Source organism: Clarias gariepinus, chromosome 7 (assembly GCF_024256425.1).
Source record: "Clarias gariepinus isolate MV-2021 ecotype Netherlands chromosome 7, CGAR_prim_01v2, whole genome shotgun sequence".
Taxonomy (NCBI): domain Eukaryota; kingdom Metazoa; phylum Chordata; class Actinopteri; order Siluriformes; family Clariidae; genus Clarias; species Clarias gariepinus.
In genome coordinates, this window is record NC_071106.1 from 1,342,501 (window position 1) to 1,357,801 (window position 15,301).

The 15,301-nt window shown below is 36.3% G+C and overlaps 1 protein-coding gene across 1 annotated transcript in view; it reads left to right on the top strand.

Moving 5' to 3' along the window:
* The window catches only part of tnfaip8l3 (tumor necrosis factor, alpha-induced protein 8-like 3), a 23,159-nt gene extending 8,670 nt beyond the window's left edge, over nt 1-14,489 (top strand). The window contains exon 2 of the mRNA XM_053499961.1: nt 12,437-14,489. Within this exon, the coding sequence (XP_053355936.1) occupies nt 12,437-12,999 (563 nt within the window). The 3' untranslated portion in view covers nt 13,000-14,489. The remainder of the gene's footprint in view (nt 1-12,436) is intronic.
* Nucleotides 14,490-15,301: the final 812 nt, after the last annotated feature.

Below are 15,301 nucleotides of genomic sequence, written 5' to 3' on the forward strand. Positions count from 1 at the left end.
TTGGGTGTAAAGTGTTAGGTGTAACGTGGTAGGTGTAACGTGTTGGGAGTAAAGTGTTGGGTGTAAAGCGTTAGGTGTAATGCGTTGGGTGTAACATGTTGGGTGTAACGTGTCTTTTGATGTAACGAGTAATCTAACGCATTAGGTCCGTCGTTTAAGTTCTCAGTTATTTAGTTATATTTTTAAAAATGTAATCTGTTATTCAGACAATTTATGTAATCTGTGAGCCAGATAGCAGTGATTCCATTGTGTGTGTGTGTGTGTGTGTGTGTGTGTGTGTGTGAAAGTCATCCTACAAGCCCCGCCCGCCTCCAATATTCCCTGTTGTTTCTGCTGTTAGTCATTAACAGATTATGGGCCAAACTTCACTGAGTGATGATGGTAGAATAATTGTAAAGGTCTTGACTAAAACAACATGCATGAGGAATCACAAAGGAGTTTTCATTTTCTGCAGTGGAAAAGTACTCGAACTAGTTACTTTGATCAGAAAGTAACCGTGTAATGTAACTGATTACTTTTTAAAGACAGTAATTTTGTAACGTAATGAGTCACTTTAAAGAGTAACGTGTCCCATCACTGGTCACAGCTTTAAGTGACGACAACAATCGAAGAGTGTCTGGTCAGGCCGGACTCACTGCTACATGTTCCTGAGATTAAACACAAATATCACACGACTAATTAACACTAATTAACATGTGGTTTTGTGTGTGTGTGTGTGTGTGTGTTTTAGTGAAGGGAAGTTTGGATCATTTCAGTGACTGCATTGTGTCTAACTGAGGGTTCTCAATGCTATGGCAATGTGGGCCAGTAGAACATGAACTAATCACAATCCGAGATACTCGTTCGTCTGAGTCACGTTAGAGACTCGCGTAAAAAGAATTAATCATTCATGAACGACCATCACTAGTGTGTGTGTGTGTGTGTGTGTGTGTGTGTGTGTGTGTGTGTTTAAGACTTAGTGTAAAGTCAATTTTGTGTTTGCAGTAATAATGTTTTGGGTGTTAAAAAATTAAAGAAGGCATGAGGGTGAACACACACACACACACACACACGCACGCACACACACAAACACACACACACAGACAGTTGAGACAGGTGAGCATTGTTAACTGATGCATTCTGCTCAAGGCTAAAATAACAGACACCTGGCCTTACACACACACACACACACACACACACACACTGTACAGGCAAAATAAAATATGTAAAGAAATAAAAAATATTAAGAAATATTCTCGTGTCATTTACCCAGAATGCACTGCTCCCTGATAATATTTTCATTTATAGCCATGATAATTTGCATGCTAAACTATTTATACTGCAAATATCCAGATTTAAAGATAAGTGACTGTGTGTGTGTGTGTGTGTGTGTGTGTGTGTGTGTGGGTCAGTGCGTCCATATGAAGTGGTGTATAAAAGCACAGAAGCTAATGTTGTCAGCGGATGCTGTCTGCATGGGTGAGCAGAAGCTGGACATTTATTTATTGGTGTCTGAGCGACAGGCCGCGCACACACACACACACACACACACACACGCACACACACACACACACACACACACATGGTGCCAACGCGGGTGTGTGTCGTCAAGTGTAATGGCTAATATAGTGGCTAAGCAATAAATAAATGTAGGTGCAGATAGCTAATGCTACACACACACACACACACACACATGCGATCCAAATGTAGCAACCTTAAGCTCAGACACGTCAGGGTTTAGGGTGTGTAATCATATGTGTGTGTAAAAATAAAGTTATTTAATTGGCAGCTCAATGTGTCGGCTTTAATGTATTAGCGACGTAGTAACATAAGGAAGAGAGGAATGTGAGACGGGTGGATCACAGCGTCAGTTATAGCATGAAGGCTGTATGGTGGAAGTGTGTGTGGGTGTGTGTGGGTGTGTATGAGAGAGAGTACATTCCTCTAGTGCTTTATCTATACGACAGATGACATCACCTGATATATATAAAAAAATAAGATATAAATTTCATTCCTTAAAAATATAATTTTTTAACATACAAGATTCAAAAATGAAAGAAGGAAAGATTAATTTTCTCAAATATCTAGTCCATGGAGTGGGGTGAAGGGGTGCACTTACTTTTGAGAGTATGTGTTGCTGTTGAGAATGAGGGATCAGTAGCTCAGGCACAAACTGCATGAATTTAAAACACGATCTTCACTGAAATTCAACAATTTAAAAAAATGATCTTCTTCCTGGTCTTTCGGCTGCTCACTTCCTCTTCTGTCACTCCGACTGACCCCATGTCCCCATGTCCTCCCTCACTGCGTCCATTAATCTCAAGTTCAAGTTCAAGTTCACTTTATTGTCATTACAACCATATACAGTTAGTACACAGTGAAAGGAAACAACGTTTCTCCAGGACCAAGGTGCTACATGCTACATAAACTTACAACATAAATTAACAGAGACACTAAACTAGCTAACCAAGAGGCCTAGTTAGCTGGCTAGCAGAGACAGGACAGAGAGACCTAACATAAATTACAACATAAATTAACAAAAACTAACTAGCTAAGTATAACATTTTTATAGACAACATAAAGTGCACGTGCAAATGTGCAAACAAGAGCAACAACAAAGTGACAGTGTGCAACCACGACATAACAGAACATAAAATATGTCTCATCTAGAGCTCCTGCCCGGCGGGTCTAATCTAAAAATATAATAAATATATATATATATTAAAATTTCATAGATTTATATTTGATAATTAACCTAGAAATAAATAAATAAATAAAAACATAAAATCAGAGGATTGCATATAAAGTGTAAATGGTAGATTAAAAGGAAAATAACAGATTTATAATAATAATAATAATAATAATAATAATAATAATAAAGTTTATGTTAAATTTCCAACTAGTTTTGAATCCATTTAGATTTAAACACAATATCGGGCACCGGCGTGTTACACATTTAGAGCATTAAATTACCCAGAGTTCCTCAGTGTTGTTTACAGTAAGAGTGATAGAGTGAGAGATGGATTAAAAGCCTGAGGAGGAACGAGGGATAACCAACAGACGAGTGTCAGTGAGAAGCTGCAGCGTGAGAACTACAGCAACTCTACAGCACACACACACACACGCTTCTGTCTCTTTCTCTCCCCTTATCTCTCACCCTTTCATTTCTTGTGTCTGTCCCTTTCTGTCTTTTGCTGCCCCCTCCCTCCTCTCTCTCACACACACACACACACACACACACCAAAAGTGTTCAGTCTGACACTGCTGACTACAGAACTACTGATGCTGACAAAAGCTCTTGAGTTTCTCAAACACACACACACACACACACACACACACACACTGGGAACAGAACTGTCATTCTCTCAGTCTGACCTGCCAGGGGCATTAGTGCAGTGTGTGTGTGTGTGTGTATAAAGAACGAGTGTGTGGGGTGTGATGTAGCAGGAGGAAGTGTCGAGGCTCTCACGCTGGACTCGCGCCGCAGGCTTCTCTCCACTGAGAGCTCCAGAGTAATCGTGTAATTAATAACAGCTGACAGGCGACATCATTCCCTATTTTTAGCACAATTTGGTGTGAAAACGCAGCCATGGATCAACTGCCCTATCCTGTTAGCCTCCCCTCCCCCACACACGGGGCAGCGTGACTCCTGCCCTAATAGCGCTCTATTATTTTATCTATCTATCTATTGTTGTAGTTCCGTGTGATTTTTCCTGGGTATAAACGACACGCGTCTTCATGCTCGCAGAATAAATCCAAACCAAAAGTCAATTAAACAGAAGATCTTTTGTCATTTCAGGGAAAGGAAAAGATTCAGAAGTTGTGATTTATTAGTAAAATAATGAATCGCTAACACATGCATGCGCGTGTGCGCTCAATTGCTAAATAAATGTTACTAAATAAACTTTACATATATACTTTATATTTATAAAAATAAATAAACTTTACATATATACTTTATATTTATAAAAATAAATAAACTTTACATATATACTTTATATTTATAAAAATAAATAAACTTTACATATATACTTTATATTTATAAAAATAAATAAACTTTACATATATACTTTATATTTATAAAAATAAATAAACTTTACATATATACTTTATATTTATAAAAATAAATAAACTTTACATATATACTTTATATTTATAAATTGTTAAAATAGGAAATATAACTAGACTTCTGTTAAATGTTTAATGGAAGACCTGCTTGTTTGTTCTTTGTTAATTTCCTGTTTGATTAAAAAAGAATCAGTATTTAAAAAAATATATATTTATTTATTTATTAATTTTTTATTTATTTAGTTATTTCCTGTATTATTATACAACTTATACAAATATTTTTACTTCCTGTAAATATGAGTAAACAGAAAGTGAAGCGCCTGTTTCTCGTGCTTTTTCTTAAAAGTTAAACAACTCTAGCATAATTAAAAAACAAAGAAACAAATAAATATTATTTCTAATAAATAAATACCTAAAATATCACTTTGTTAGGAGGTGGGAAGTGATTTTAGTTGCAATGTTCCTGAAATCAGGTTTATATGAGGACAGGAGCGCATGAGGGCGTTTCCCAACTTACATATTCATATAATTTTTCATCATATATTTATATATTGTGTCTTTTCGATATTCCTAACAGGAGTGAATGTGTAGACGTGCGTCTCCACCAACAGCGCTCCAGTTGTTCAGAAGGACTTTAAGGTGTTTCAGGAAGATTTGGGGAGAGAAAGAGGCTTTTCAAAACTATGCTTTCTTTACCCAGAATGCACTGCAGTATTTACACTGAACACATCAGGACAACCATACTCATCCTGTTTACATAAACACGGTTATTTAAAACACAACACACACACACACACACTTTGAGTCAGTATGAATCAGGAGTGAGGACAAAGTCTCAAGTGCCGTGTAACACAGAAACAGAAAGAGAGACAGCAAGAAAAAGGGCATGTGTGTGTGTGTGTGTGTGTGTGTGTGTGTGTGATCTGTTTCTCATTGAATCCCAGATGCTCCAGTGCGTTTAGTCAAGCGCTCCACGCTACACTCGCACAGGAAACATTCAATTAAAATTATATTTACTTCATCAGATCTATAATTACGTTAATCTGCCAGGCAGAACACTGGTGCAGTCATCGATCACGTCTACCAATCTATCAATGTTTATTCTTATATTTTACCATATTTGTTGAAATTTCAGCTGTAGTCCACCAGATTACATTATATTAAAAGTCACATGACATTTCCAGTAACTTTACTTAAAGATATGCATCCAAACATATGCAGATCAAATTGACTAGTTCATTAAAGGTCAGTGAACAAAGTACTGTAGCAGACTAATTATTCAAATTTAGCCCTACTTAATTTATTAATTGACAATTTATTGTTTAAATTAATCTTTAATTGTAAATTTTTTTTACTTTAAATGTAGTTGTATAAATAAATATTTACCTTAACACAACTATTATATGTTTACATTTAAGATTAGCCACAATGTAACATATTACTCCATTTTTAAAATTTAAATTCTAGACAAAACTTCAGTAATATGTTAAACTATGTTGTTGTTGGTCTTTCCATCCGATCTGCACATATAAGCTTGGCACAGGTTTAACGGCGGATATCCTTCCTGATGTGATCCTCACGTTTTTCCATGCTTGGGACGGGCACTGCACCCAGTGGCTGGGGTTTGGGGACTGGCGGGGAATCAAACCTGGGCCTTCCATATGGCAGATGAAACACTAATAATATGTTAAACTATACAGTATTTAACTTTAAACTTTTAGATTTAACACATAAACCTAATTATTACATTTCAGATTTAGCCATGAATAATCATATTGACTCGTATTAAACTTTTCATAACAAATGTTTTATTTAAGAATATTATTTACATCTTTATAGTGCCTCTATTTCATAGTTAGCCTTACTTTACGTATTTCTTACCAACGTAAAACCTAATTAATCCATATATTATGCATTAAAAGTCACCTGTCATCACTTGGCATTTAATACTACACTAAGGCAGATTTAAGAGTTTTAACATTAAAATTTTAAACCATAGGTAGATGTTTACAAACTGTAAAAATAAATAAATAAATAAAAACTTTTAAATGTCAGATTTAAGCATTTTAAAACCTTGTAAAACCATTTTTAATTTAAAATTTTTCAATTTAACAATACATGAAAATATTAAACCATCTTTAACTAATTAGTTAAAATTTTTAATCATGTTTATCTTTACATTTTAAAAGTATCTATACATTAAACATTTAAACCATTTTAACTTTACAATGTAGCTTTTAACCAAACATTAAACTTTTAAAACATAGTTAACATTAAAATTTTAGATTTAACTTTACATAAACATTAAACTATAATCATTTAGTCAATTATTAACCATATTTAATTTTAAACCGACGTATTTAATGATGCAAAAGTTTTAACTTGTTAACTTTCAAATTTAAGATATAACCATAAACAAGTTACATTTTAATGGAACTTACATGAACAAGTTAAATATACAAGATGCCCATGTTTAAAGATAACATAAATATTTTATTTAATAACATTATTTATATCTTAGGAGCATTATATATTATCATACTTAGCCATAATGTACATATTTTTGCCAATGTAAAACCATAACCTACTGGAGGTAAACTTTAAACTTTCAGATAGAATCATAAAAATGGTAAATATAACCATATGACATTTATCATACATTGCATGAAATATTTCAATATTTATACCATGTTTATAATGATATCCATATTTTACCTTATTTCTACCAGTATGAAACCATATTTATTTATTTATTTATTTATTAGCTAGTGTTATTTAGCATTTAGTACTAGATTAAGGCAGTCTGACTATCTACTCCATCTCCAGCCCATTAATCTGTCCACTACATTTACATTTCTCTAAAGAAAATATATTCTGATAAATACGTGTTCTCTATTGACACCCCAAGCTTTATTGTTAACTTCTGCTTCTAATGTATTAGACTAAAGTGAGCTGTTGTTTAAGAGACACACACACACACCCACACACACAGAGACACAAATACACACGGATGTTCACACCGTCATGCCTATTTTAATCTCTTTTCACGGCTTTCTGGATCTATAGCCAGACTGTCTCACACGCACACAGAAATGAAAAGGATGTAAGTGTGTGTGTGTGTGTGTGTGTGTGTCTCAACAATCCTACTCACTAATATCATCATGAGCTATGAAACAAAGATCAGCTTCAGATAAACATCAAACACACACACACTACACACGCACACGTGACATGTCAACAACAAACAAGCATTATCACACACAACATACACACACAACACCGGGAACACATGGCCATACAAACACTCTGGGTTCTCGCTCCACACTGCATACAAATCAGATGCAAAACAGGACTTTTTTTGGCAACATTTCCTCCAAACTGCCATCCGATTCCACAGAAACACACACACACACACACACACACACACACTCAAATGCATGCACTGCCATGAAGGGAAAAAGTGCCTCCTCATTTATGGTGGGACGTTTCAATCATCTTAAGAGCAGCGTCTCAAATGCGTACTTGGCCTGAGAGTGTGCTTCTGGAAATCATCACACAGACACACTGAGTAAGGATCTGCACTTACACACTAACACACACTAATAAAGTAACACACTGAGCTCTGTACAGTATACGTTTAACAAACACCACAGATAGGCTGCCGTTGACTTTATTATTATTAGGTTTCTCATAATACACCAAGTGCTGTTGCATTCTGGATTTTGATTGGTCAGGAGGTTGGGATCAATTTATCACAGCTACATATAATCACGTTATCATTTTTATAGTAACAAAAAATAAGTGACTTGGTAACATATGCTTCTAACAGTTTGGGGACGGTCCTTTTCTAGTCCAACATGACTCCGCCCCAGTGCACAAAGCAATGACTATAAACATACGGTTTAATTAGGTTGGTGTGGAAGAACTTGACTGACCTAAACCCCAGGTCCTGGCCCTGACCTCAACCCCACTGCGCACCTTTAGGATGTACTGGAACGTCCGTGTAGTTAATCTGTATTAATGTTGAGAACGCTTCTGTTTAAACATATCATTTATTCCCAGGTCGTGGCTCTCATATGTACAGTTAACATACATTAGTTACAGAATAAATGTAAGGCTTGTAAAAAGATTTATTTATCCTAGAGTTATAGTTATTTATGGAACCAATGTGTCAAGCATGGGGTTATTAATCCCAGCGACTAGGATGTACCTTGTAGGTCTTTAACATAGTTTACTGTATATCATGTTTTTAATCAAACACTATGGAGGTTACATACAGTATTGATTCACACTTCTTATTTCTAAGCCTCTTTACTATACATAATACACAAATGTTAAAGGGCACCTTATTGTTTTAGACGTTTTCTATCGGTTTAAACAAGCTGATCACATTTTTCCATGTGTTTATTAGCTCTGCTGTTCTCTGGAGGGGTGTGGCTCAGCAGTAACTCATTTAAATGAGTTTTGAGACCTGTGATAATCAGTTAAGGAAATAGAAAAATATGGGACCTTTAAATAAAATGTCAAAAGTGTCTGTTTAACTTTTATCATTTCTGTTTTTCAAGTAAAACCCACACTCCAAATTAGCAGTTTGTTATTATTATTAGCTTGGCTAGTTATCGGATCATTATTAACAATGCTGACTTATTATTATCTATCATATCATCTTGTCACTAGCTATAATTTGGCTAAATAGTTCCCTTTAATATCTATTCTCCATCACTGAGCCCTGAGTGGACAGCGTCTCCATTGGAATGAGGGAAAACTCCATTTAATGGCTCATTTTCAAACGCAGGCTCAAACTGATTACAATGTATGTAAAATAAATGAACTTGAAACCTAGACTACCGTGTCGCTATGGGCCAAGGAAGGGCAACATCATAAAATTGCACCTGTAAATGATGGTGAAACTCTTGAGCAGTGCTTCTCTTGGTTTTGCCCTTCCTTTTTCTGCACCACCAGGCTTTTGCTTGTCCATAAACTAGGCTACTCACTGACCTGAAAACTCAGGACAGTCATGCTTGAGAAAGTCACAGGGACGTTGTAGACGAAGTAATTTTATGACTTATTAACCAGTCCCTCCTGAAGGCCAGTCCTGTCATGGTTCTGATGCTTGCAGGAATCGTTCCAGACGAAAGACTTTAACAAAAGCAGTATTCACTAGTCCTTTATAAAGCCATTGTTTAGGATTGCACTGTTAACAATATACAGTAAAGTCCAAAATGTGTTCTTTGGTTTCTCCCTCTGGGGTTCCATAAGGGTTCTAACATTTTTTTCCCTTTTTGTACATTGTTGCATGACTATGCATCTATAGAATCCTTCAGGAACTTTTCTTTTCAAAGTTCCATCTCGTACCGTAAAAGTATTGCTAGTGTATAGTATCATCTAAGGTAAAAAGGTGTTGCTTGGTTTCCTGATGTTACTCCTAAAGGCTCTACATAAAACCCTGACAAATTAAAAAACACAGACAATTTCTAGACAAATTGTTTTCTGCCTTAAAAGGGTTTCATGAAAAAAATGACCACAGAAATTTCTAAAACAGAAGGTTTGCTTTTGAAGAAGAGTCACTTTAAACAACTAGAACCATTAAACCACCCAGATCCCATACTGTAAGTAACTGTTTTATCACACTGTACATCAATCAAGATGTATCTTTACCCATGTACTGTACAATGCTTCATGTAGCATCTTGAAAGCATTAAAAGTTTAGCGCTACTGTTACAGCATCTGCTGTAAATGGAACCCTATTAGCTCTTGAACCCCAAAGCTAGAAGATTGAAATGTTCTGTCTAGCAACTGAAAATGTTCATTGGTTTCTCTTTGGGAACTCCATTCAAAGGCTGTGTGTAGAACTCTACAGCTTTTAGAACTCTACAATTTTAGAAATAGAACTAGAACCATTATGGTCTTAAAAGACGAAGCTCATGTTTAAGCCCATATAATAACACATGTTATACAACAGTTAGTTCCGACCGAGCAATCTGATTGGATGAGAGGCACTCCATGAGTGATGATATAGAGCATAACAACACTGGGTTTAACTATACGTATGACTTTGCAGTACAAAACCCACATACAATTCCAGTCATGGAAGCACTTTCAGCAAGAAAACACACCTGATAACGTTATATAATTGATCTTAAACAATACTTTGTCTCCTTAGTAATTGCTTCTACGTCCTTCAGAATTGCCTTTGAACTGTCTGTTTTGTTCTGTTCACAGCCAACGTGAGCTACAAAGTTAGCTTTTAACATAAAGCTGAATTTCAAATCCCTCTCTAAGCTCTGATCAAGGGCACTACTTGGTGTGTGGAACAAAGGATGCTAACATGCACCCTACATAGCGCATAAGATTTCCATTCAATACTGTTTGGAATTTAACTTTATTACACTTACTACACTAACTGTCTGTTGCCAAATTCAAATTTTTATTTGTCACATACACACACATACACAGTACGAAATGTAGTGAAATGCATTACAGTTGCATTAAATGCATTATTGCCAGTTCTGCCATTTGTGGTAGTATAAGTGTGGTTGGAGCAAATTGATTGGTTAAATAAAGAAACAAACTGTAATTTGTTTATAATAAATGGTGGAACTGGTAAGCGATAGCACAGCATGACCTCGAGTGTGATATTGCCTATACTGTATGTATATAATATGGCATGATATAAATCTGGCATCTTAATATGTTTTTGGTTTGTCTCTATTGGATTATTTTTAAAAGTGCTTCTCCTTTCATAAAGTGTGACAAGTAAGACCTCTGCAGAAGTCATGAGACATGGTTATCTAAATCTGGATGAAAAGTGAAAGACATGATAAAGTCCTGAAGCAGTTTTTCACCTCACTCCATTATGAGCCGTTCAGGAGCAAGAACTGTTAAAGAAATCTGTAAAAAAAAATGTGAAATTACCACCAATAAAACACAGTACACCTTTTGTACAGACTCACTTTGTTTCACACATTGTCTTTATGCATATCTATGAATCTTCATTTGATTTTATTAACATTCATAAAAGAGCATAAAAGTTAATATTTAATTGTATAACCTGTCACGAGAAAATACGAGACAAAGAACTGTATTAAAAGGGGTGAAACTGATCTGCAGTTCTTTTCTGGTTCTCTCCCACTCATTCTTTCTCACGTCTCTCTCTGGTACCGCTTCACTCCCTCGTTCCTTCCTGTGTTACAGTTTTGCAAATGCTAAAAATTATTTTCAGGTATCTGCAGTAGGATTTCTACTTCCTAAAGTATTTGCATAGTGGAGAACTTTTTTAAAGGGGAACTCTCTTTTCCAGGGTTCCACATAAAACCTTGAATTGGTGAATCCTCACAGTAATAAATGAACGAATGCTTTAGTGGTAGATTAAGTGAGTTTGTAATTGTCTTTTCAGGGTAACCCTTCCTTAAAAGGCATTTGTTGATACAGCTGTTCCAAGTTGAGCCCCATTAGAAAGCTTTCCAATAATTCAACATTGTACAAAGATCCTTAGTCAAAATCGCATAGAGCCCTAAAATGCTGTTTTACAAAGAGATACAGTCCTCAATACATGGGATATACAGTCAAATGCTTGTTTGTTGGACAATACAGTCCAGCTGTAGTAAAGGCTGTAAATTTGTGAGCGATCGAGAAGACTTGTGTAGGGTTCTCCAAAAAGAAAAGTTCTACACAGAAACATTGAAAATCCAAAGAAAATCCCTTAAAAACCATTTATCCCTCTAAAGCAAAACGTTTAAGTTTCATATAGAAACTTTGAAATGTACAACCCTACAAAGAGGTAGTAAAAGGTTTTTCATTCGGTGGAAGGATTCAAATGTAGAATCAGCAAACGTCTGGTCTGAGGCACATTTTCTTTTATAAATGTTCTATACAGAATCTCTTTAGAAAGCTGGAAGTATTAAAAATCTGTAGAGCCCTAAAGAAACCCATTTTAATAAAGTAAACCACTGTGAAAAAAAAATAATTTCCATTAAGTGGTGAAAAAAGGTTCTTTGGTTTGTTCCTCTGGGGAACCATTTATACTGCAACAGCATCTACAACTCTAGAACAGTGGGGTTGTATTTCAGCAAAACGTTCTTGGGTATAAAATTCTTTTAATTATATATTTTTATAAAAATTTTAAAACTTTAAAATGTGAACCATTAACTCATTTTGTTTAGTATCTTATAATTATGAGGATCCTCAAAAGATGTTCATAATATAATTTTTTTTAAACTTTAATTGTACAAAGAACCTTTGATGATTCTCCTTTTTCAATGATCTGTTTGTTAATATATATTTTTCACCTTATTTTCTGCATTCATCATTATGCATTTGTCCTTTCATGCATCTAGGCTTCTCTCTGCCTGGATGTTCTATTGCTAACTTCTGTCTGTTCTTCCTCCAGGCCCTGAGATCTTCAACTCGAAGAACCTGGCATTGCAGGCACAGAAGAAGATCCTAAGCAAGATGGCGACGATGGCGGTGGCCAACCTGCTGACGGACGACACAAGCAGCTCCATCCTCGACGAGTTGTACAAGGCAAGCCGAGAGTTCACCAAGAGTAAGAAGGAAGCGCACCGCATCATCCGTGATGTCATCAAGATCGCACTGAAAATTGGTGTGCTCTACCGTAACCGCCGTTTCAGCCCAGACGAGCTCGAAGCAGTTGAGCGTTTCCGCAAAAAGCTCAACCAGGCGGCCATGACGGCTGTGAGCTTCCACGAGGTTGAGTTCACCTTCGACCGTGGCATCCTGTCTCAGCTGCTTCTTGAGTGCAGGGATCTACTCCATGAGATTGTGGAGAACCACCTGACATCGCGCTCGCACGCGCGCATTGATCGCGTCTTTAACCACTTCTCCAACGTCCACTTCCTGGGCGAGCTCTATGGCTCTGGAGATGAGTACAGACTCTACCTGAGCAAAATCTGTGATGGAATCAACAAACTTCTGGATGATGGGATACTTTAGCGACACCTTACTCTTACGTTCTCTATGTTTCTCTTCTCTCTTCTGCTCTACTCCTTTTTCTACCAGACTGCCAATTACTCTCCTCCATTTTTCTGTCCTGTCTAACTCTTCAACCATTTCACCAACACCGTTTCTCCATCCTGACTCTGCCCAAGTCATGTAATGACATAATCCAGAGAAGCTCCTCCCAATGGCTTAATTGATGCTGATCTACTGTATGTATTGGCTGAAATCAACCATGTGGTCACACAATGGCTCCAAGTATGATATGTGGGACTGAAAGGTATTGAACAGTACTGTTTATTAAAACTATGTGGATTGTTTTAGTATTGTTATTACTAGCGCTATGGTAATTAAATTAATTATGAAATGACCCCTAATGAACTGCCATTGTGGTGTTGCCTTAGTGACTGGAACAGTCCTAGAAGTTGCTTAAACACAGTGTCCCCTAGTGTCTATTCCACTTATATTACAGCTGATTCCAATTATTCAATATTCTGTTTAGGAAGTATATGGATAAATTAAATCTCTATGAAACGATGTTACGTTACAGTGAAAACTGCAAAGAAACCCCACTGTCCAGAAGATGCTGCAAAAGTCATACCGTAGCTTCACCTCTGGCACTGGAGACCCCTTCCAAATTATAGCTACCACACTCTGTACACGCCTCTCTGAATGAGCAGTTACTATGGAAACAATACATATCAGCCTGAGAGAACGAATATACTGTACAGTAACTACTGTCCGAGCTGCTGTTATAGAGAATTAATCAACACCTTCTGACCAAACAGAATCCAGCGCAGTGGTGTGAGAGTGAAGCAGGACATCACAGGACGCAGTAAGGTGTTGATGTAGATTTAAGGTTTGTTCAGTAAGCCGTATCATGACATCATTTACTACAATATCGATATTGTAGGATCTTAACGCCCCGCCCAAAAACTCCTCAACACTTGTTTCACTGCAGCATTTCTTCCATTAATTGTCTTTGTTTTCCTTGTTTCTCCATCCCCTCATTCATCTTTTTCCATCCTTTCTGCCACTTTTTTTTTTTTTTTACAGACCCTCTGACTGACAGCGTAAACAATCGCCAGGATGATGGCGTGCTTTAGCCGCTCATTCCTCTCTGAGCTTTCCTGCCTTTCTGTCTCTCTGCCACGGTTTTGCACTCTGTCACGTTTGTTACTGTTCCGTTCCCAGTACAACTGGTGTTTCAGCTGACGTTTTTAAAATAATTATTATTTTTGTTTCTCTTACTGCAGAAAAAAAGACAGGATGTTCACAACTCTATGATGATGTTTATAGTCTGTGTGTGTGTGTGTGTGTGTGTGTGTGTGTGTGTGTCTGTTCCAAGTTTCTGTTTTCCTCACATGCACTGTGTGACATTTTGAGAAATTCACATGCAAAGAAAAGCGATGTGACACCGGAAAGTGGCTTTAGCTTGTGTGTATTGCATGTGTGTATTGTGTGTGTGTGTGTGTGTGTGTGTGTGTGTGTGTAAGGAGGGAGTGAAAATAAAAAATATTTGATTTTAAATAAAGATTCCAGTCTCTTATTTTCAGCACACACACACACACACACACACACACACACACACACACACACTATGTCTACTGAATTGGAGGATATTCTTTGAACATGGGTTCTTCACTTCTTTAAACAGCTCTGGTTTGAAAAAAAAATCCTGACCTGTTTTTTAAGGTTTCCACAGAGAACCTTTAGGATAAAACTTTTTCACCACCAAAATGATCAACTAAACACAGGGTTTTAGATTCATTTTATGTTCCACTAACTTGACGTATGAATAAAACAGGAACAGAGACGACACTAACATATGATCATCCAGTTCAGTGGAGCTTTGGATGCAAAAGTCAAAACCCAGAACAGAACAGAACGCTGTATAATCAGGCAAATCAGCCTGCAATAACTGATTATCACCCTGTCATTGGTTCTCCAACAAAGTGTAATGTAAACCAACTGTGTAGCAAATAATATTTACTGTTTTATTTACAATACATACATAAATGTTATAGGCAACTTTTACAAATATTGTGAAAATCCAACCGGCTCATATACATATGCAATCACCCCAAACACTGAGTAATATTAGTGCTGATTTTATACAAAAATATGTTATAGATACAGTAGAATACAGAAAGCTACTTATACAACACTGAAGTGATCGATCTTGCATCCCTAAACATTTCCAGTTTCTAACTTGCCACTTTGGAGAGATTATTAAATATTTGTCCCAAAATAAGCATTTTTCAAACAACTACTATTTAAAATGCAAATCATTTATATT